This window comes from Catharus ustulatus, chromosome 8, assembly GCF_009819885.2.
Source record: "Catharus ustulatus isolate bCatUst1 chromosome 8, bCatUst1.pri.v2, whole genome shotgun sequence".
Taxonomy (NCBI): domain Eukaryota; kingdom Metazoa; phylum Chordata; class Aves; order Passeriformes; family Turdidae; genus Catharus; species Catharus ustulatus.
This window is the reverse complement of record NC_046228.1, coordinates 19,744,121-19,767,799: the sequence shown is the minus strand read 5'-3', so window position 1 is coordinate 19,767,799 and position 23,679 is coordinate 19,744,121. Positions and strand designations below refer to the sequence as shown.

General features: G+C 50.1%; 1 protein-coding gene across 1 annotated transcript; it reads right to left on the bottom strand.

The window, feature by feature from the left end:
- Positions 1–1,276: 1,276 nt before the first annotated feature.
- PITX3 (paired like homeodomain 3) lies at positions 1,277–23,375 on the bottom strand. The gene is made up of 4 exons (XM_033066524.1): positions 23,119–23,375; positions 8,614–8,754; positions 3,834–4,039; positions 1,277–2,822 (listed from the first exon to the last, which is right to left on the bottom strand). Exons 2-4 carry the CDS (start codon positions 8,720–8,722, stop codon positions 2,259–2,261), a joined length of 879 nt encoding a protein of 292 aa, XP_032922415.1. The 5' UTR covers positions 8,723–8,754; positions 23,119–23,375; the 3' UTR covers positions 1,277–2,258.
- Positions 23,376–23,679: the final 304 nt, after the last annotated feature.

Sequence of the window (23,679 nt, the reverse complement as noted above, 5' to 3'; positions counted from 1 at the left end):
AGTGTGTGTGGAAAAGGAGGGGAAAGACCAAGTGTTTAAAGAGATCAAAGAGATCAGCTCTTAATCAAAGCAGTAGGAGAGGATTGTGGCACTACCTGTCTTGGGTTACCAGGGAGAACCAGGGTGGACTCCGCTATGAATTGGGCTCAGTGGAGGAGGGGATATTAGAGAGAAGCCCAGGCCCTTCTTTCTTACAGTAGATGGAAGAGTCATGTCAGAGAAGAGAGTTAAGCACAGGAGCACCAAGATGAGGTGTGTGTTTGGTGGAAAGGCTGCTGGATGGCAGCTCCAGCACAGAATGGTTATTAACTACTGAATCTACTTCAACAGCACTGGTGCCCAGCAGCAAGGTAGGATCCAGGTTAGAATGAAACATATGGTCTGAGATGCACTGTGTTTATGTTTTGTGTGTTTATCTTTGAGCCCTTCCACTGGTAGCTGCTTCAGTGCAGGATAGCTTGGCTCCTAGATTTTGGATTAGCTCAGAGCAAATAATAATTTGTTACAATGAGGGTGGGCTGACACCTTTGACTGCTTTCAGCATCTGCTCATGAATACCTTCAGAAGCAACTGCTCTCTGTGGAAGAGGGTTTGGCAAAGACTGAGGATATTTTAGGCTGTTTTTTTCTGTCTAAAGAGTAAAGTAAAGTATTGGAGTTGTGTTTTCCCCTCAGAGCTTGTGCTTGTTGAAGGGGAAGGTGATTGCACTGGGTAAAGATGTCCTGCTCCCCTGCTGAATGTGGAGCTTCCTTGGGCCCTTGGAGGGATCTGCTGCCTTCCTCTGCATTTTCCAAGGGCCTGTGTAGCTTGAGAGGGCCACCTCTGTTTTACAGCTTTCCCAACAGAAATTGAGCAGGGCAAGTTGCTGTATCTAGTGTCTCCCTGGAGACCAAGGCTCAGAGCCAGAGTGCCTGGGGGGATTCCTGTGCCCTGGCTGTGGGAGCCCAAAGGCACTGACCCCACCAAGCACAGTGGGGAAGCCTGAGCCAAGAGGCTCAACCTTCCTGCTGCACTGGGTGCACATGGACAGAAAACAGGGAGGGGGCTTATTTTCCTCTTCCTACTGTATGTGTGGACTTTTGTTGTTCTGTAGAGCCAGGTGTTTAATTTGTAAGTGAGGAACATGAACTACTCTTCCAAACTTCAGCCCCTGTTCCTACTTGGACTGTCTCATGCTGGTGCTCGTAAGGATGCTCACCCTTACCTGAGCTGCTGGCACTTGATTTCAGAATCTTCAGATCCAGGTTTGTGCTTTCAATAAACACACAAGCAGAAGTTTAAAGGGTTTGTGCCAACTTTTATTATCTTTTTTGGAAATGGGATTTGGGGAAGGGAAGAAATGTGCAAGGAGGAGCTGATTGTTGCAGGTGGGGATGTTTGGGATGTATGCTGGCAGCAGTGTGTCTGACCAAAATGACTGAAGCAGTAAAGCATGACAGCCAGGACACTGCCTTGGTGGATGTGCTTCCTTTACTGGGTTTTTAGTTTTAAGGTCTACTTTGTAGGTTATTTCACATACAAAACAAGAAAGCATATTTTAATGTCTCTATATGTATTTGTATGTATATACGATAGATATATATATATACACACATATTTCATATTCTTACAACCCCCAGCTCCTAAAGGTTTCATGTCTGAAGGGCCATGTGTATATATGCATTATAAAGAGATGCTAGTTGACTGAGACAAGGCTTCCTTACTGGCTGTATGATAAATAAATGGGCAAGATATCTTTTATTGAAATCCTGCACATGTGCAGAGAATATGGTTCAGCCAAGCACCAACTGGCAACCCCCCTCAAGCTGTCCTCTCTCTGGCTATTTCCTGCAGGGGTGGTGTGAGGCTGCCTGTGCTGTCCCAGGAATTTGGGGGGCTCACCCCTGTGGGGCTTGGAGGGACAAATTGAAACATACTTGGTTGTGCTGCCCATGGGTCAGGTGCCCTGCATGCTGGGGCTCCTATTTCCCCATGGGGCTTCCAGTAGGCTCTTTTGGTTTATTTTACCATGGAGGAGAAGGTTTGGTGGGCAAGAAGGGAAAGGATTTTGAAGGGGAAAGACAGTCAAAATTCACCATACAATAGACAAATCTTCATAAAGGTTCGTCTGCCTGCTCGTTCTTTTCTCTTTCTCTCCCTGTCTCTCTCTTATGCACTTATGTTCACTCTCATTCTCTGCAGGACGTACGCTGTTGTAGGGCTAAAGGTCTCCTTTTGTCAGGCTAAGGTCAAGTCCCTGGTTGGCAGAGGGCAGCCCTTCATACGGGCCTGTCCACGGCGTACTGGCAAGGGCTCAGGTTGGAAGCTGCTGTCTGCACCGCTGGGTAGGTGAAGTTGGCGTGCTGCTTGGCCTTCAGCCGCAGGCTGGCCAGGCTGGAGTTGCACGTGTCCCTGTACATGTAGGGGCTGGCTGTTGAGGCGTAAGGACAGGCACTGGATGAGACAGCAGAGTTGAGGCTCGGGCTGTTCAGATTATTGATGTTTCCTAGGTTGTTGAGGCTAGGGGCTGGTACCCCGGTCACCGCAGCAGGGACCATGGATGAAGGCATGGTCATTGAGGTGATGGAGCTGGGTGGGGAGAACATGGGCTGGGAGGAGAGGGGACTGACGTTCATGGAGTTGAAGAATGGAAAGCTCTTGGCTGAGAGTGGACTGCTGGCAAGCCCCTTGGTGGCCCAGTTGTTGTAGGAATAGCTGGAATACATGTCATCGTAAGGCTGCATCAGTCCATTGAACTGGGCTCCAAAGCTGTTCTTGCACAATTCAGCCTGTTGGTTCCTCTCTCGTTTCCTCCACTTAGCTCTGCGGTTTTTAAACCAGACCTGCAAGAAAGAGAGAGGTAGGGCATGGAAATTGCTCTGGCTGACCTCACAAGGGGCCTTGCTCTGGTTTCCTTGCCCAGCAAGACAAGAGCTGTTGAAGGGCTGGCAATGCTCCCACGGAGATGGGAGGCTGATCGTCAGGAAAGAGCAAGATGTTTGGGCTTCAGGGTCATCTCCCAGCAGGAATCATCAACAGGTTCTCAGCCAAAAAAACAAAACCCCAAACCACTGCCATTTCACAACACACAGAATAACCCACCTCACTCAACAAACAGATGCCCTTTATACAGGAAAAAGAGAGGAAAATATTTGCTGTACTTCCAAGTGACCACAGCCAGGAGAAGTCAGGGTTGGGTGACTTGGGAGCAAAGTATTTGGGTGATGTGGCTGGAAAGCTGCTAAACAAAGGAAAGAACTTCTCTTCTTTTGACTTTACCTCAGGACTGGCTTGGAGTGGAGTGTTGTAAGTCTGTCTTCTAACAGGAAAATCTGTTAGTGTTAGAGAGGTTCACACAATATAACTTCCTAGAGCATGGAAACTGCTGGAAGGCTATTCATGGTGCTGCTAACTCATATTTCTAGTAGCAGAGAGAAGCTCTCACTCCAGCTGGAGCCCTGCCACACCATGCCTGTGACTGCACACTGGTTTGGGAACCCAAATGAGTGCCCTCCAGCAAGGGTAAGGCTGGGGAGTGATGATACTGCAAGGAAGGGGTCTGCTGGGTCGAGGCAGCCAGCTGGTGGGGCTCTGTGGGGCTGAGCCTGGGCTTTCTATCTACCTGTACAATTGCAAGGTGGCCCTGGATGGGTAAGGCACCACCAGCATGGGGTATGTGTATGGCAGGGTGTGTCAAATCTGAAATGCAGACTCTGGTGACGTGTTTCCAAGACAAGGAAATTTTCTAGTCCTCCTAATTCCTCCCCTGGTTTGGGGACAGCTTGGTCATGTAACACAGCAGGCTTCTTCCCCACAAGCTCAGGCCCAGGAAGGTGGAAGGGCTGCAGTCTTACCCGGACTCGTGCCTCTGTCAAGTTGGTCCAGACTGCAATCTCCTCCCTGGTGCTCATGTCTGGATAGCGGTTTCTCTGGAAAGTGGCTTCCAGCTCTTGGAGCTGCTGGCTGGTGAAGTGCGTCCTCTGCCTCCTCTGCTTCTTTTTGAGCGAGCCGTCTTCAGGGTTGGAGTCGTCTGTCTGGTTTTGCTGGGACTTCTCAGTGTCTGTGCCAGAAACAGAAGGATGGGAGATACCCCCTGAGTTAACTTGAAGATTTGGATGCACTTGGGAGCCTATCCTTGGGGCAGCCAGTGAGATCCCCTTCCACTGCAGCCACCAGGAGTGGTCCCATCTCCCTCCCTTGTCCTCGCAAGCAGACACCCAACCAGCACCAAAACCAATGCCCCCTTCATGCAGCACAGCTTGCCTTTGTTTAGCTGCCAGAGGATGTTAGCTTCCAAGTGACTGGATTTAGATTTTTCAAACTTCCAATATTTGGGTTTCATTTATCACAGTTCACATGGGGGGTAGTGGTAGAGCTTATCCAGATCAGAAAGTTCTTACTCTGCTTAAAACTCTGCCTAACGTGTCCTTTAGAAAAACTGAACAAAAATTGACACTTATGACACAACAAAAGATCCAGTAGTGTTTCTGTGGACAAGTGATGGGAAAAGGCAAACTGCAAATTGATAGCAAACTGAGGTTCTTAAATTAATAAAACCTGAGGAGCACAAATTTTCACTCCCCTTCTTGCTCCTTTTCATTCATACTTATGTGCATATGTTTTGAAGGCCCTCTCTAGACCTCACCATGAAGCACTCCAGCATCTCTGTATCTTTCTGCCCCTGCCCTCCTCCTGATTCACAGACCCCTCTCTTAGAGGCAGTGTCTTTGGTTTCACTGCCCACTAAATGAATATCTCCAAACTCTCCAGTGTTCACACTGATATCTCACTGAAATGTACAGCTTAGCCTCCTTCTGGGCATCAAGTCCATGTCTGCATGCTGAGCTTTTGGCTGCTGTGGATGGAGGTGGGCAGCCAGCTGCTTTCCTGTGCCACAACCCTTTTCGGGGTCTGTGCAAATAAAGCAGGCAAAATGTAAACAGGGGCAGAATGCAAATACAAATATCTCCTGTTTAGTTGTCCTCCATAGAGTGCTCAACTGCTCAAATGTGACACTTTCTTTTATGATGGAAGAAAGCTATAGCTTGTCTTTAATTCTGCTGGGAATCAAGACAAGTCACCATAGAGGAAAATTATTCCAGTGAAAATAAATATTTTCTGATGTTCAACTCTTTCCTCTGATCTAGAAGCTAGGTGAAACATTTCCAAATGAAAATCAGGTCTTCAGCAGGAAAAGAAGGTGTTCTTTTGCAATGGGAATTAGTCATCTAAACTAAATAGAAATTTTTGCAAATAGTTCCCAAACTGTTCCCCTTGGAAGAAGAACCTTTAAAAAAATCCTGGCATCACTCTGCTAAAATTTGAATTTTTGTTTGGTTGCAGTTCTTTGAGTGGAAGCTAGTTTGAAAGGCTTCAAAGTCCAGAAAAATCTGTTACAGCCCCTTAGTGAGTAAGGAGGCAAGGAGACAGCAGCCTGGAATACAGTTGAGTCAGTGAAAAAAGGGATTCCACAAGTCAAATGGGTATGCTCTGGAATAATAGGCTCTGTCTTTTCCATTTAGCTTTTATGGGGCATGCGAGAGGCCTAAAAGCATCTGAGCCCCCCCAGAGACTGCTGCACAGCAGTGCTGTGCCAACAGCAGGTGCTTTAGTGGGCCCCAGACCTGGAAGATGTTCCTGTCTCAAGAACCTGTTGTCACTACCCTGTTCTAACAGCCTGTTAATTCAGAAATATTTTCCTGCTGTTCCTGGAAAACCCTCCTTGTACTTGCCTTTCTTCAAAGAGATCAATGCTGGAGTTGCAGAGAGCATTTGCAGGAGAGGTGCTCACTCTCCAGGGAGGAAACCCTGGGTGTGGTCAGTGGTTTGCTTCCCACCAGCCACCTCTGCTTCTGTAGCACGTCTGATGCTATCCACCAGCAGGAATGTGAATGCCAGGACAGTGAGATGGCCATTGCTCTCAGCAGCTGGGTATAAGTTGGTTCTTCTGAGCAGGAAGGTGCTATGTCCTGTTCTCAGCATCAGGACCAGTTTGTGTTTCCATCCAGGGTGTACCTGTACAAGAACTTTCCCATCACTCTTGAAACAAAGCCACAGGGATTGAAAAGTGGAATGAAAGAGCTTGATTGTGGTCTTGTGGTACTCTTCTCATTTTCATGAGCACCTTTGTTTGTGGATCCCATATTCAGCAGAACTCTTGGAAGCATGCTCTTAATGTGGAGTTTTATAGAGGTTCTTGCCAAGGAGATTATTCTGATTGCTCTAGCTCAGTGCTCTAAACCAGTATTGGATGCGGGAGATTCCTGCACTATCCATCTCCAAAAGAGATTAAATGTGGAGTGATGCTACCCATCTGAGCTAGTTATTAGGAATGGCTCAATACAGATGAACAGACAACATCTTGTTTATTTGTTCATCTGCTGAGCCTGGGTTAATTAGGAGCCTGATGCATACAGGCAATGTGTTCTCACCAAAGTCCCTGACAAACACTCATTTCCAAAGGGGCTGCTGTGCCCTAATTGGGAACTGTCCAGGACTGCCCTTCTTCAGTCAGGAAGAAACTATACCAAGAGGGAAAGAAAATGGAATGAAGGTACCACTGGTTTATGGGCTACATCTGGGTGAAAGAGATCACAGTGTTTGGTATTTCTCTTCTCAACACCCTCTGGTATACCTACTTTCCATAAATCTTAAGTCTAAGGAGAAGTGGGAATCCCAACTTTGAGCCTTGAAAAATCTCTCTTGGTCTTTGTGTCCTCTTTGTTTTCATACCTGCTACCTGTGTTTCTTTCTGTGTGACATCTCTTTTCTGCTTCTGTAAGCAGGGAATAAGTGTGCTCTGTAAAAGGTGCAGAGTTTTGACTGATTGTAGTGGGGAACCAAACCATGGCAATGCAGGGAAAGAAAGGAGCCCACAGGAAGGACTGGGTGCCTTGAATCCATGCTGAGGAGCACAATATGGGGAGATGTGGGGCACTGCCTCACTCCTCACCCTTGCTCTCTCCTGACCCGTGCTGCCTGATGAAACCTAACAGAAGGGGGTGTCACAAACCATGCCATACAATCAGAGGACACTTGACATCCCTGAGTGCTGAGCCCAGACAAGCAAGGTTGTTGTTCACTTCCTCACGATCTCCTACATGTGTAGATGAATGAAGTAGGGCCAAGGAGAAGTAGGGAGGCTGATCTCTTGAGGGGAGTCAAGAAGTGCTGGAAGTAGAGCCCTGCCCCTGTCCCAGGCAGCCCTTGGTAGCCAGCTCTATTCTGCATGATGCAGAGGCCATCAGCCTTGGGTGGAAAGGCACAAGCTGCCAGCATCTGCACACAGGTAATGCTGACAGTCACCTCCCAGAACCATTTTAGTTCTAGACTGCTTAAGACAGTGGGGAGTGATGTAGCCAGGCATCCAATGTTTATTGTCACCCCAAAATAGGTTGTGGAATATATCTTGAACACATTCGCCCACTCAGTGAAATGACTGTGGCCATAGCTGGAATTAGCTGCTCATGCCTAATGGAAAGAAAAGTCAGTGCCTGAACTGGCACTTCTACAGCATGCCAGGGTGGGCTCAGTAGGGAAGGCCACTTGAATGGAGATACTGCCATGCATCCAAAACAGCTGACGAGGAGCCACTGAGCTTGGGGATGTGCTCAACTAAGGTACACGTGGGGAATTTGTTGGGTGGATTCTCTGACTAGTTATCCCAGTGTAACTCCCTTCATAATACTTTCTCTGGGGAATTTTAATCTGCATCATTATCCTTATTAGCTTTTGCATGTGGGTGAGCCTGGAGGCTTTACACGGAGAGCAGCAGGCTGCTCAGGCCCTCACTCCTTCATGCTGGCACTGACAGAAGCAGCTTTGCATTGTCCTGACACATCCAAATTAACAAGGTTGGAGTGGTAACCAGACAGATGTAAAATCCAGAGGAAACCATAGCATTTGGTAGCTGATTTCTGAACAGGTGTGAATGGTGATGTTTCTTATTCAGAACCTGATAACAAATTCAGCAAGCTTGGGGTTTGTTCAGCTTTTGGGAATGGTCAGAGGCACCTCTGTGGGAGAACAGCAGAGCAGTGCACCAAGGCACAGGTGAGGAGACCTTTTCAGTTAAAGCAGGAGCAAGACAATGCTTCCCTTTCATCTTAATACCTGAACCTGGAAAGTTCAGCCTAAGATTTACCTTTACCATGGAAAATTTAAACCCAAACAATTTAAACAGAAGTAAAAAAAATAAAAGAGCAGTTTAAAATTAGGTGTAGCCTTCTGTGCCTTGGATACTTCCTATGTTGTGGGGAGAACTCTCCTGCTCTGGGGATCCTGTTTAGGCAAATACAATAAAATCTTGGTTGGGCTGTGCCCTGACTTGCCTGGCTCGGGCCTGCCATGGACTGTACCCTTGTGAGCAGTGGCTTCCTGCAGCCAGGGCCAGATGACGCCACCACTGGGATGAGTTTCTTACCCTCCCAATAGCTGTCACTGCAATATGGACCCGTATGCCCTTCTCCCACTTGTTGGCACAGCCATGCTGCTGTGGCATTTTGCTGGCTCCCAGTACAATGGGAAACTTTCCCTCTGGGAGCACTGCAGCAAGCTCCTGCAAGCCACTGGCCATCCAGATCCATCCACAAGGACGGGTCAGGGTTTTTCTTGTATCTTGAGCTTTGCACTCACCACTGTGGTCCTGCCCTTTGCAGCTGTGCTCGTGTTGAGGAGTTCCAGAGTCTGAGAGAGACAAGGCTGGGCTGCGAGCCTCCGCGTCTGCCAGCAGGTTGAAATCCATGGGGCAGGGATGGGTGGTGGAGAAGGAGGAATCTGGAAAACAGTAGTCACAGGGTGATCAGAGATATCAGTGTGTGTGTGTGTATGTGTGTGTGTGACCTCTCCTCACCACCTCCAGCAGGGACTTGCCTTGAGGAAAGATGTAAGAAAAAGAAAGGATCCCTGAGTGATCCTTGGACACCTCTGAGTTTCTTGGCTGGAAAATGGACATACTGGGCTTTCAGCTGAGCTTCCCTATAAATCAAAGATCATCTAGTGACACTTCTATTTGCAGCCTTCAGAGAAAGAGCCTCCAATTTATAGGTGACATTCAGACTGAAATAGCAACGCCGGGAGCATGCTGTGTAATGGAGATCTGAGGAAGTGGTTCTGGGCCAGCCAAGGGCTGTTAGCACCTTCCCCAGTCATCCCACCTCTCCCATGCTCCCTGCCCAGCTTCCCTACTCTTTCTCCTTTGTTTCTCCACAAGCTGGCCAAACCTAAGCAAAGCTGTTCAGAGAGCAGACATGCACACATCTCAAAAGAAAAGCATTCCTGTGCCTGACACTGACAGGAAGGCACATCTGCCTGCACAGCCACGGCTACAAGCAGAGACTCAGGCAGTGCAAGTGGACTCCTTTGGGGTACACAAGGACCTCTGGAATTAACATGGGAATCACATTTCACACACTTAGGTGCCTGGGAACGAGTGGTCCTGGCTGCAGCAGGAGTTTGCTTCCAGCCTTAGATCATCCTGACTGGATGATCCCCACGTCCCCTCAGGCGACTGGCCTGTGCTGGTGAGCCATGCTCCCTGGCTGAAACATCCCAGCTGGAAAGCTGTCAGTGCTGCTCCCCATGACTGCAGGAACCACTGTGAATCTTCTGCCACGTCTTTCCACACCTCTCTGTCCCAAGATCAATTCTCTTCATCATTCACTTCCTTATGGACCCTGCACCCTCCACCTGTATTGCCTGAAAGAGCTCAGCTGAGAGCACCACTTTGTTCTGGACCACATTGGATAGTCATGAAGAGGCAGGCATGAGGCAGTAAGTCTTCCAAGCCTAGCTACATCCCCTTGGAAAAATGATCTGGCCCTGTGTTAGCCTCTAATCTGAATTTTGGATTATAACCCACCAAAATGTGGGATGTTTCACTGCCATTGGTGCACAGTTTATGAAGGCTGGATCGCTTTGAAGGGACCACAGCAGCTTCTGAAACTTTGGCCACTCCCAGCTGATACCTCACCTTCCCAACTAGGGATCCTTTTCCTCTAAGACACAGCAGCTGAGACACTGAGCCAGGATCTGGGACCCCTGGGTTTAGGAAAGTTTGCACCAGGTGCTTAGGATTTTCAAACTTTACGTGGAGATCAATTGTGAAGGCTGGATCCTGGGTGGTGAAGGATTGCCCAGCCCCCCAAATCCATGCGTTTCAGGGAGGGAACATGTTGAAGACAGTCTGGACTGTGTTAGTTTTTAGACATGTAAACAAGAGATTAATCACATAGCTGTTGCACCTCATTTGGAGGTGGATGACAGTGACTAAGAATGTATTTTCAGAGCTGTCTAAAGCCTCCTTTAGACAATTTGCACAAGGCTGCTTCCAGGCCCTCATCAGGGCTGATCCCCACACATGTAGTATGCTATCCAGGCTGTGATGAGAGGAAAAGGAGTAATTTCTAATGGTTATCTGGCTGGCTTCTGCAGCAGATGTCACTCACAAAACCCCTGCAGTTTTCCTTGCTCTTCACTACGCTTGACCTTCATCCACTGCCTTTCCCAGGTACTGGTGGGGCAGTCTCAACACTGATCTCAGGCAGTGCTCTCTGGAAGCAGCACCTAATGAACAAGGACCTGGTTCTGGTTTCCCAGACCTCAGCTCTGGGCTTCTCCTCTCCTGTGGGAGAGAAGTGGCAGGACTCTGGCTTTGCCATGAGACTGGTTTCCATTTCCACTTTGTGGCAAGCCTGACCTTTGATGTCTGCTGGCTGTGTTAAGCTCCTGGCAGCAGCCAGGCACAGCCCTGTTGCATTCTGCCATGTGTACATATATGAAGTGATGTGACAGGGGCTGTGTTTTCTTTAATACCTTTGCATGGAGTAGGGGAGTCCATCTGCTGCTGATATTGCCATGGCTTTTAGCATTACTCTCAGAATTATGCAGAAACGCGCAGTGAATTAATTCCATGGATTAAGTCTTGATTAAGATGTGTGTCACTTTGCTGTCTCAGAATTTATTAAGAGCCCTTCTTGAGTCTGCAGCAGATGGAATTTCTGCCCAATGTTTGTAGATGATAATTTCCCCTCTTCTACAGCCATTTGCATATGATTGCATCTGTCAAGCACAATTTCCTCTCTTCTAGAGCTTGACTCTGTACTGGACGATTTAAGGAGGAATTCAGATCCTTGCTTTGCTGTAACTCAAGGACAGTGTCCTCCTGTGCAGGGTCCTGTTTGCTCTTTTTGCACATCTTGCATTGTTTTCATCAGTACAAACTAGAGCGAAAATAGGAAAACCAGGGGGGAGTATCTTACATAGATGGACAAGGTTCCATAGGCATAAATAACAACACAAGGTACAAGGCTGAGGAGAACCTAGTCCTGGTATTGAAAAGTTATGCCCCATCCTGGGCTCCACCAATGCAGTGCTCGCAAAGTTCACCCAAGCTGCTGGACACAACATAACATGCTTGGCCTGCCTCAGAGATACAGTGGGGACTCAGTTTAAAACTGCTTATGAAGTGTGGCCAGTATTCAAGTTTAAAGTGGGACCTGTGACTGAGCACAAGTTTGCTTTGTGAACTGACTTTAAATGCAGGAGGATTTCAGAGAGGAGATGCTGTATGTATATATGTAATTGCATAACCTATTGTATGTGCCATATATGGTGGCATCAAGGAATGCCTTCTCATTTTGCTCTGAGCAAGTCATGGAGAAACAAAAGCAAGGGGAGAGAGGGATCTGCTCAGCATGATTATAAAAGCAGGAAAAGTCTGCAATGATGACAGCATGTGAGCTCTGTACCCAAAGGCAACCCCATGCTACTGATGCAAAAGGCTGTAGGGTATTCTTCTAGATTATACAGCCCTTTTAGATCTAAGAAAAGGAGCTTTCATTAATATTGGCTAGATCTTCTGCAGGCAGAGCTATTAAGAAAGTCAATGCTAAACCTTCATGGCATTTCTACTAAGTTGTTTACCTGGTCTCAAGGAATCAATGTAATTGGCACCTCAAAAATATTATTAGATAAAATCAAATTTACCATCTTCATCTGACTCTTCACCTCAAGTTCTTCTAACAAAAGAACTGTTTCTTTAGGGACAGCTCCTGTACTAGCAACGTGCACCCAGGCCTGCTCAGAGGCTTCTCGCTCATGACTAGTTGTAAACATAGCCATGGCTCCCAGTCTGCTTCAGCACCTGTAGCTCCTTCCATCAAAGTATGTTATTGATAAAGGTTTCCAAACCTGTAACAAACACATCTCTTCTTCCAGTCACTGCCCATGTGTGTCCTCTCCTTGGTGGCCATGTGAACATGCTGTGGACACCTGTGCAAGACCCTCCAGCCAGACAGGGAATTGCCATCCCTGCTCCATGGGCATGGTGAAGGGCAGGAGAAGGGCAGTCTTGGCCCTAGGTCTTTTTCCAAATGCACCCCCTTTCTATTTCTGTGCCAGTTCCCAACTGCCCAAGCCAGGGCCATTTAGGCAGTAGAAGGAGGATACTCCTTCATGAGGAGAGCAACCTTGTTGACCTGAAAAGAGAAACAAGGGTTTCTGTGACCCATCTCTTGGTTTTCAGTAACACACTGCTCCGTCACCTGGGAGCAAAGAGGCTTTTACTTGGTTTTTTGTTTTTTTTTTTCTTTGAAGGGTTGGAAAGGAAACATAAAGGCTGACTTCAAGCAAAGTAAGGCTAATTACAGGGGTAGCTTTTGTGATGTGGGTCTTGCCCGTTGAGAGCTGCCTAGTGACTGACTAGTGTGTGCTGCTAGACTCTGCACTGCCATTGGGGAGCAGGCTTCCTGCTGGACCTGCTTTGGCAGGTTGATCTGGAAGTGAAAAGCCGTCCCGCATTGTTTTAATGTTATTTGTCTTCCCAGGGGCACGCAGGGGGGCTTCAGCAAAGGCCTGATGTTTCAGGTCCCAAGATAGCAGCACAATGACCACTGCTGACCCAAGGACAGAAGGGAAGCCCTAAGCTGGCCTCTCTCGAGCAGATCAGCACAGCCCTGTGGATCTGTGAGTTGCCGACCTCCAGCCAGGGCCAGGGTAGCTGAATCTTCTGCTTGGAATTGCTGATCTCCACAGAGTTCAGGGTTACCCCTCAGGCTGAAAGGTGCTCTGCAATCATTTGGGGGGAAGTGTCCTTTCATTCTTGCATCCCCTGAGGTGAAGGTATGATGTTACACTAGATTCTTAGGGTCAGAGCTGTCTCTTCCTGCTCCATCAATCGAAGAAGTCAAACTACTGCTGATTGCTTCACTCCTCCCATGCTCATGTTCCCTGAGTGCTGGCTTACTTTTAAGAGTGATAAACATTTGGGACCCTGTTTAAATATACATTTTCAGGAAAATTATCTGTCTCAGTACCTTGATCCCTGTGAAGGGCTGAGGTAAGGTGGAACAGCCCCTGCCTCTCCCTCTGCTCCTTGTCAAAGAGGAAGTCATTAAAAGTATGCCCGTTCCCTCGCAGAAAAGCATTTTGTTCTCTGGATATATGTGTTTGTTCAGGCAATGGTGCCGTCAGAATGCCTATGGGCTGGAATTACAAGTGCCACATCAGCACAGCACATGAATCGTGCAGCAACCAAGAGTCAGATTCTCTTTGCTGGCCAACACGAGTGCTGCCTGTGAGGGGTTCTTTCCCCACTGCTAGAAAGCAAGAAGGCTGGGGTGCAAAATGAGTTAATATTTGTTTCCTTGAGACTGTAGAAATATAACTATGGGGAGACCAAGGTCACCCACCGCTAAACATCTCAGTGTAGCTTTAAATCTCTAATCTTAATGGAATTGCAGCAGGAACCAAGAGCAACCATTAATCACTGGAAGATAAACAGCAGCAGCCAACTGGTGACCCAGAGCGCAGGGCCATTATGGGACAGGAGAGCAAGCTGCCTGCCTCCAAAAACATCAGGCTGTGCACGGCCTCAGGCTGCCTGAGCAGTGGTTTCGGGTGCACACTCAGAAGTGGATCATCGACCTCCAGCAAGGGCTGAGTCACAGGTTATAATAAACTTTATTTCTTGATTTAGTCCCTACAGCTGGGCACTAACCCCTGAGCTCCTGAGGGTGGCTTCGTAACGGTGTGTGCTGCTTTGAAGCCTGGAACATGATTTAGGGCTTTTATTCCTTTCGTCAGTAGGAATTGCCAAAGCTCCCTGAGGCTTTGTTGTCAGAGCAAGTTGTCTGGCACTGCCCCACACATGGATTGGGCTGCAGAGCACTGAGAGCCGTGCATGGTGCCACGGAACTGCAGTAGCCCAGGCTCTTGCTGCCAGGCTTCCTGGCCACAGCTGGCAGCAAGGACTTGAGTGCTGGCAGCTCTCTGTTGAGGGGGTCCAGGTTATTTCTCTTCTTCTGCATGGCTCTAAGTAGAAGCTCCCAATAATGTGAGGTGGGAAGGGGGTGAGGAGGTAAGGTGCTGCCACTGATTTGCCTTATGACGTAGGTAAAACTATTTGACTGTTCTGGGATTGTATCCTGCATCTCAGAAATCACGTAAATGAGCATATCTGAGCTGATGGAGGTAATGAAGCAAAATTCTTTTAAGTGCTTTCAGATCCTCAGATAAGAGGTGCTAGGAAAATGCCCAACCTTGCTGGACACTGCCTAATACATTTCCTGGGGGCTGGAGGCAGCCTGCAAGATGGGATCAGGCACTTGCTTCCCTCACTTTGACGTGAACCTCCAGCTGCAGAGGAGGATGATAGCTGAAACCTCTTGTCTGGGCAGCAGAGGGTTAATAAACTGCCTGTATTCCGGAGGATTATCACAATGGAAATGTCCCAAGGATTGACAGCTCCATACCCATGTCCACAGCAAAAAAAGCCCACAATGGAATGTGTCCTGTTCGCTTATTTGATGGGCTGCACTGTGCTCCAGTGCTGTGGAAGCGCCCTGATGTCACCGTGCCGCATACACAGTGTGTCGTTCCCCACAACAGGTGTATCTGCCGTCCCCCAGACTGGTGCAGACCCTGCCAAGCTGAAGCATTGGGTTCTGCAGAGGCAGGGTAATGTGCTTAGGCTTGGCTTAAAGCGAGTTCTTTGCAATAGTATCTTTGGGCTTTAGCATACCTGGATAGTTTCTGAAATGGTACAAAAAATTTGGAAACAAATTGCTAATCTTAGCACAAAAGAAAAGCCCTGCCAGACTTTCTGCAAAGTTGTTTTTTTCCCTAAACTAAACATTCATAGTTCTTGCATTCTTGTAAGAATTGTGCTTCAGGTCTCACTGTGTCCAGCTGCGTCTCCAGTGTCCTTTGGATGCTATGCCCCAGTGAGGTGTTTGGCACCTTGGATCTGTCAGCCAGGACTGGGATTTTCATTCTGACAGACTGTGCAGTTGTAATTAATAAGGCTACACTTTGTTATGGCTTACTTTGTTTGTTAGGTATCTGTTAAAAAATAAATCAGCAAAAACTCAGTTTTGCTCAAACAACTTTCAGTCACACAAAGCTGCTGGTATGGTGTGGATCCACCATGCAGGAGTGCTAGCAGTGAGAGCACAGTCTGCAGTTATGGGAGAAGAAAAGTCCTTTATGGAAATTAATCCCTTTGTTTTAGGGGAGGGAGAAAAAAAAGACTGATTTCGGTAAGGAATTCTGCCTGGGAAAATCTTGCAACTGAAATAAAGAATCTGCTAAAGTGGAGTGCCAGCACTGGTGGCCGGAACATACTGATTCTGTTCATCCCTACCTGCTTTTGCCCACTCCTGCAGCCCCATCAGGCTGGCTCCAAAGCAACTTGTGCCACTACTGAGGGATCTGCCTGCATCTGCATGAGAGAAATACCTGCACAGCCACAGTGTACAAGGGATCGTGATCCACTCTTGCAGAGCAAGGAGCAAGATGAGACATTAACAAGGCAGGATCCCAGGCAGGAATGAGAGGTGCAGGCAGCCTGTCTGCAGCTCAGCCGAACACGCGCTGCTCATGCAGCGGCAAAGGCCACCAGGGCCCAGCATCAGCAGATCGGTATGTGTTGCTGTATTTAGTTGGGCGATTGTATAAATTTGACTAATTATTCTGGCAGTCAAAGGAAACTGGCTTGATTCCTATGGGGGCTGTGCTTGCAGAAGCTGGGCAGGGTCATTTCTCTATCTCTGTGGCTGTAAAGTTGGCTCATTTTGGGGAGGCCCAGATAGCTCAGTGACTCCAGCTGCTGTTAGGAGATTTGTATGCAGATGGAGGGCAGTGGATGAATCAGATGTTATCGAAGATGTCAATGATTCTCACAGTTAGTAAACATGCTCAAGAAAGTTCCTCATCAAGTGGATAACAGAGGGGGTTGAAGGTTGGGATGGATGCCCTGCCACCAGCATGTCACACCTCTATGTCTGTCTGACCTCTGTGCACTGTAGAGCTGCTAGTGCCCGCCACCCATCACCACTTCTGAAATCCTTTCTGGAGAACTTCAACTTGATCATAAACATTTATTCTATGACAGAAGTCAGCAAAACCAGCAGCTAGAAAGCAGCTTTTTTGGGAGGAGAGGTGGTACTAGACAGTTATTTTAAAGCAACCTGTCAGTCAGAGCTCAGTGGGTTGCAGAGCTGCAAAGGGAAAAGGGGAAAAGGGGTAACTGCCAGGAGCTCTGTGATGGCCCCACCAACCACCATGGCCAATGAGCAGCTCTGCTGGTTAAGGAAACAAGAGCCCAGAAACTGCTGGCTCGCTCCAAGGGATGTGTTGTCTCAGTGCAAACCCGCAGTGCTGGAGAGAGCCGATGTCTGCTGTGCTTGGCTGTAAAGTTTCCTGACGATTTGTCTTTTTTCTCCTCCACCAAGTAATTTGTATTTAATTTTTTTTAAAAGCTCTCTGGCAGGAATATCCTTGCAGAATGAGGACTGCCGTGAATAAAACAAGTGGATGATCTCAGCTCGCAGTATCCCTCCCCTCTTCCTTGCGATACTGCAGCTGGTCGGGCTGGGGCAGGAGGAGGGTGGCTCCGGGAGGGATGCTGGAGCTTGCTCGCTCTCTACACTCAATCTTTATGGACCTTGCAACATGCCCTGAAGGTCAGCCTGTTTACCCAGACAGTGTTTGAAGGGGCCGAGGGAGGCAATCAGCAAACACTGCGGGGCCGATCCCGCAGCGCTTCGCACGCGGCCTGTGCCGGCAGGATCGGGCCCGCGGATCCCCGCTGTCCTGCCGTGCAGCGGCCGCCGACGCTGAGCGGATCGGGGGGAGGAGGAGGAGGAGGAGGAAGGACGGCTGGGCAAGCAGACAGGGCTAGCAGCTCTTCTCCCGGAGCCTCTCGCCCAGAGGCACCACTCGCCGCCGTGACAAAATGTCTCACGTCCCTAAATCAATGGCACAACACACATTGCAAAAGCAAAACCAAGAGGTTTGACTTCGGGAATCCTGAAACGTTGGAGTGTACTGCCTAAGGACTGTGTACAAAGTCTGCCTCTTTTTTTGTTATTTTTTTTTCCCTCCACCCCTACTCCACCTCCCCCCCACCCCCTCCCCCGCCAAATCCTCAGTTTTTCCATCTGCTCGAGGCCGCATCCCATGCGGAGCCCTGGGAGGTAGGCAGTTTGGGTGGGTAGGAGAGGAAGCTGCAGAGCCCTCATTACTCAGCCAGCCTGGCCCTCGGGCGATCCCATCAAAGCGGCTCGGAGAGAAAAGGGATGGGGCAGAAGGAAGTGAGCCATGTCACAACGCTGCTGCCTGGGTCACACCACGTCCCGTCCACGGGCCAGCCTGCTCCGGGGACGGAGCTGTACAGCCAAAAATGCCTCTGCCCGCCCAGACCCTGGCACCCTGAGCAACCTCTGCTGCAGCTCCAGGGCCGGGGCACGGCTTCCCAGCCTCCCAGCCTGGCCTGCGACTCGGGCATAGCCGAGCTCAGCCACTGGGGCACTGTTATTAAAACCCACCCAACACAAAGTAAGCTGTGAAACCCTTTAAATGGGGCAAGAAAGCCCATATTTTTCATCTCCTTGGTCTTTCTCTCTGCTTAGGTATGGATCCATACAGAGGCCGACCTTTATAGCTTGATTAATTTACTGTAACAATCTAATTTAAAAAAATTATCCTAATACATCCCGTCCTCTAAAAAGTCTTATTTATTTGGGAAGAAAATTTTTACTTTTTTAAAAAAAAACAACCTTGAAATAAATGCAATAAAATAAAAAAAAAACAAACAAAAAAACCCAAAACCCAAATCCAACTCCTAGAACTGGAAGTTAGAATATTGTGGCACCAAAAATAAAACTGATGGAACAAAAAGGGAATTTCATGTGGTTTTCATTGTCAAGTCTAAGCTCAGAAACAAACAGGAAATAAAAATGGCTAAAACAAAAGAGATTTCTTTTAAACTGTGTTCAAATCTAAGTGGGAAGCTGCTTTATGTGGGAGGGATTCTATGTTTATTTGCTTTTCAAAAAAAGGAGTAAATAAAAATGTCCACATGCAGACAGGTCAACTTGATTTACCATTAAATCCTCATGTTTCACAATGGTCATTTATAATCAGCTTTTTAAAAAGAAAATTAGACTCATATAAATGGCAGCATTGCAAAGGGGAGAAAAGGCAAGGGGTGGTGGGAAGGCTGCTTCTGTTTTAAATAACGTTGAGGGGAAGAAGGAATGGAAAGAGAATGAGGAGAGAGGTGGAACTATCTCCAAACCTCTGGTCATTTGTTTTATTCCATGTTTGTACTTTTTCAGTTTTTGCAGAGAGCTCGGCAGGTGCTAAGCCGTCCAGCCTGTGCCACACCATTGAAGCTCCCCAACAGCAATTTAATGTATTTATTTGAAAAGAACAGCCTATAGGATCAGTGCTACGTGATTCAGAGTGGCATATGTGCTATGTCCTCCCAACAGAAGTATTTCTTAGGCTCTCAGATTCAGGATTGTGAACTTGTTTGATAGGGCTTTACAAACAGAATCTCAATCACAGTAGCTCTGATGGTGATTTTTAAATTAACTCAGTGCACACAGGACCCAGCTCCCCCAAGCTGGGGATCTGCTAAGATCCCCAGTTACTACAGCCCCATTAATGCATCTCAGAACACTTTGAATAGTTGAAAAATCAAAGGGACAAAATTAATATCAGTTTCTACAAATCCAGCTCTGGTTTCCCTCCTCTTTTGCACTATTCTAAAGGGTGTAAATGTTTATTTTCTGGTGGAGTTGTGGTTTAGGAGATAGTAAAGAGCATCAGATTAAGGGTCAAAGGACAGAGGCTGTATTTCTGACAAAATCAGGTAATTCTGCCAGAGCTCAATTTCTCCTCTGCTCAACAGGGTATTTCCCTTCGTGCTAAAGTATCCAGAGGTCTATGTATAGAAGAGCTAGGAGGCTCCTGAGGAGAGAGATCATAAGCTTCAGCTCTTCAGAAATTAACGTTTTAAAGATGAACCTACAACCTGCAAATCAGTGGGAAATTTCCTGTTCAGGGGTAGGAGATTGGCTCTCTTCCTGAATTTGCTTGGTAATACTCTGACACTGATGGGAAGGAAACTGTCATTGCTCATTCCTCACCTTTTTTGAAAGCCTAATAACAGAAATGTCTCTTAGCTTCTGCCCAGCTAGATTTCCTAAGTCTTTCTTTTCTTTGAAAATAAACTTATAATATTTAATTTTATTTTTTTCCCAAAACCCGACAGATCTATTGCTAACCATCCCGCAGGAATTGCTCTGGCTAGGTTGCCATACCTGTCCTCCTCTGGGGTCAGAGGGAGATGAGGATTCAAGCAAATCCTTTCCCACAGAAGTGACCCCCCCTCTTTTCCGAGTCTGGCCCCGGTCCCTTGTGCTGCCAAGCTTCCAGGATCAGCCTGTGGTCTCCCTTAAATGCCCCAAGGAAGCCCAGAGCTAATAACCAGCTTCATTCAATTCCCAGTCACATTATTATCCAATCTGCCAGAGGCATTAATATTCAGAGGTGAGGCGGGAGGAGGGCAGGGGTGCTGGTGAGGGGGAGCAGCACACAAAGAGGAGGAAGGGAAGTGTGGCGGACTGGCCTCAGAAATATTCCTTCTCCAGCCGTCCGAAACCCCAGCCTATTTCAGCTGGGTGTTGACAATAGAGGGTTTTTCCAACAGCCTCAGCACGAACTTTGATACCAGCTGGTAGACACTGTTCCCCAGCCAACAGCAAATGCCCAGCCTTGGCACAGCTTAATGCCCTCAGCCCCAGTGGCCCACAGCAAGAAGGGGAGCTTTGCCCCCTCTGCCATCAGGCCCTAAATAAATAGCAATCTCCCATTTTAAAACTGCCAGATAAATACTGAGCTTGATCAGAGACACCACAGCCTCCTGTTTCTGACCCTCCTCCCTCCATGGCCCCACAGTCTCATCCTGCTGCCTTCCTGATGCAGGGCACACAGCTTGAAACCAGCAGTTCTCCTCATCTGGGACTTTGTTCCCAGACCCAGGTACCTCCCCTGTCCCCAAGGCCGGGGCACATGTGCCAGGTCACGAGACAGACCTCATGTCCCCTAGTCATCTCATCTTCCTTTTGGAGCGGTCTCCTAGATCAGGTTTCTGGCTTTTTCTTTTTGGCAGTCTCCAAAGTCAGCCTCACCTCTCAATCTCAAGGTTTTGGGTAGCATCTGACAGGGAGAAAATACCTTTTTTTTTTTTTTTTGCCAGTTCTCCATAGGGAACATTAACCAATACTTTTGCAATCCAGTCACAGTTTGACGATCTATTAATTGCCTGAATTAAGCCCTTATAGAAATGTAATAGATATTAATTGAGGCTTGCAGCAGTTTCTCTGACAAAGATTAATATTGGTTTTTTAAACCACTGCCCTGGATAGGAGTATAGGTGGTCTTGCATGGGCATAATCTGGGCTGTAGGTCAAGCAAACTCAGGAACAACAGTAACAGCAGGAAAAACACTGCCCTTGCCCAGACCCCTCTCCAGGCTGGCAGGGAAAGACATCTCATGTGAGGTTCTTTACGAGGCGTACTAGGCATGGTGTGAATATCTGTTAATGAAAAATAATAACAATAATAATAATTTAAAAAATAAAACTCTGCTCTTCTTCAGACATTTGCGAAAACTGAAAGCAGCTACCATGATCGGACAGTCCCTCGGGAGCCAGCAGGCAGCCTTTTGTCCCTCACAGCAGGGCACCATCAAAGCCTGCACAAACACCCATCCCCTTCAGCTCACCGGCAGGCTGTGGGGCTTGGACGTGGTGCCAGGAGCCAGAGAGACACTGATTCCATCACCAAAAAGGTGGTCCTTTCCCTGTCTTTGGAGGATTGGACAGGAACAGAGACAAGACTCCGAAAGACATCTTCCAGGGCAGTTGCTTTTAGCATCTCCCGAAATTGCACAAGGGAAAGAGCCATTTCACCCCTAGCATCCTGTCTTGCAGGCCACAGACCATGTGTGGAAGACCCACAAGTTTGTCTCGGGACGCCAAATTCCTCTCTTTGCTTTCAGCACTGGGTTCCACTTAGAAAGTGGACGGATCGTGGGCCCATCAAGTCGTCAGGCTGCTTCCCTCCCAGGTGAGAGAATAGGGAAGAGATGAGGGATTAGTTTTTATTTCTGCATTTCCAGCTCGAAGCATCAGACGGGTGCGGCGGCCGGAGCCTCACGGCCGGGCTCTGCGGGGCACCGGCGTCCTAAAGCAGCGTGTTCCTCTGCGGCTCCCGTGCGGAGCCGAGCTCTGAAGCTGGTAACCCGGCAGGCCGGGCGGGGAAGGGGTGCGGAGCCCCGGGAGCTCTGGCCAAGGGACTGCTGCCCCGAGCTGCCTAACCCCCTCACCAGGGGAGGAATGGGGGGGGGGCTGCAGGAACCCCAGTCAGCGCCTCTGCAGGGCCCTGGCGCTGCCGGGGGGAATCCAGCCCCCTCCCCGCTCGTCCCCTCAGCTGTCCAGCCGCGGGGGCGCCGAGTGAACGGCCGACAGGTGTGCCCCGCTCGGCGGCACCGGGCCCGCCGCCCCCCTCCCTGAGCCCGCTCCAGCAGCTGCGGCGAAGCGCCGGCATCGGCCCCCGCCTCGGCCGCCCGCCCCCGCCGGAGCCGCGGCCAGCCGGGACGCACCCGTTCCTTACTCCCGCTCCGAGGAGGAGGTCGGGGAGAAGGACAAGGGGGTGCCGCACTGGCGGGCTGGCTCTTCCCCCGGAGCCGCACTCGTTGAGCGGGGAATAGACGGGGCAGCGGGCAGTACCTCGGGCCGGGCTTCGCGGGCACCCAGCGGGACGGAGGGACGCTGCTGTGCACCGTGCCCCCGGCGCCGGCGAGGCGGGAGAGTCCCGTGCAAGCGCCCGGAGGCCCGACAGCCGGCTCTGCCCGCAGCCTCCCAGCGCCGGGCAGCCGCGCTCCGCCGGGGAGGCTCGATGCTCCCGGCAGAGCTGCCATGGGGTCAGCGCTCCCTCCCCGCGGCCAGACCGGGTCTGTTATTCCCGGTGGGGTCCCTGGAACCCCATTCGCCGGCGCGCCGCAGCCAGCGGCCTCCCAGGGCAGATTCGCTCCGTCCGCGGGGGCCGGCTCGCTTCTCCCCGGCGCTACAGGGAGGTCGGCTCTGCTGTAAACAGGAGCCAGCCCTTACATAAATATAATTTATCCAACTGTCCAAAAGCCGTCGGGCTGCCTTCCTTTTCCCCGGCGACATCTCCCCGCCTCTGTTCCCTGCGCCTTTCTGCCACGGACCCTGCAGACAGCTGAGCCGCAGCCCGCAACGCCGTTATTTACAGCGAATCCCGGCTAATTTAAACAGCCCCTGCTCCCCTCGCCCGAGTGGAAAATGACTAAGTTTAGCAACGGCAAGAGACTACAGCAGCACTTGTCGGGAAGGGGCCCGCGTCGGCCCCGAGGGGACGGTCGGAGCTGCGGCACCTCGACAGCGGCGAGTAGGGGGTCGCCGGGCCCTACAAGGGCAGAGCAGTGAACGCGCCGCGTCCCGCTGCCAGCGCTCCCGAAAGCGATGGAGGACAGTTCGGCCGCGCACAGCCCCGGGACCCCTTCTGGAAGGCAAGGCACGGCTCCATCCGCCCGATCTCACCTGGTTACCGCCCCCTGACCCACGGGAGACGATGGAAAGGTGGCCTCGCGCGGGACTGGGGCTGACCTCGTGCTGCCGAGCAGAGCACACGGAGTCACCCGGCCGGGGATGCTCTTACCCTGTGCCAGCATCGAAAAGGTTACGGCCGGCCGGGCTAGTACGAAGGGACTCAGAGAAAAAGAAGGGGAGACGCTCGCCCGGAAGGCTGGGACGGAAAGGCACTTACAGCGGCTCCAGATGCGGGTTCGGCTGAGCGGACTTAATCCTGCGAGAGGGGCGAAGCTGCCCGCCGCCCCACGCCCCGGGCTGCTCTGCTGCTGTCAGAAAGTAAATTCTCCCGGCTCCCCAGCCACTGTGCACGTCGCTGCCAGCCCGGGGCTTACGGGGAGGGCGGAGGCGGAGGGCGCCGGCCGACTGCCTCCCATTCACCCTGGCCATTCACTTTATGGCGGGCGGCCGGCGCCCCCCGCCAGCTGCACTGGGCGCCCCGCTCCCGCCCGCCCCATTCCAGCTGCGCGCCCTCCGCCGCCCGCCCCGTCCAGCGCCGCCCGCCCCAGCACCGCCCCCCGCCCGCGCTGCCCAATCGGCCCGCGCCTCATTTACATTCGGCGGCGGTTCTGCTCTCCGATTGGCCGAGGCGGGCGGCAGGCCTCGCCCCCCGCGCTGGCCCCGCCCCGTCCCGCGCGCCGTGCGAAGTGAGCGGCGGAGCGGGTGCGGGGCGCGTCCCGGGCGCGGGGTCCGCGCTCCGCCAGCCCCGGGTGCACGGACACGGAACTGCTGTGCGTGT

Coding starts and splice junctions, on each gene's coding strand:
- PITX3 (XM_033066524.1), bottom strand. CDS start 8,722: ATGGATTTCAACCTGCTGGCAGACGCGGAGGCTCGCAGCCCAGCCTTG. Junction 4,040..8,613: donor CAAAGGGCAGGACCACAGTG/GTGAGTGCAAAG, acceptor TTTCTGGCACAG/ACACTGAGAAGTCCCAGCAA. Junction 2,823..3,833: donor TGACAGAGGCACGAGTCCGG/GTAAGACTGCAG, acceptor TCTTTCTTGCAG/GTCTGGTTTAAAAACCGCAG.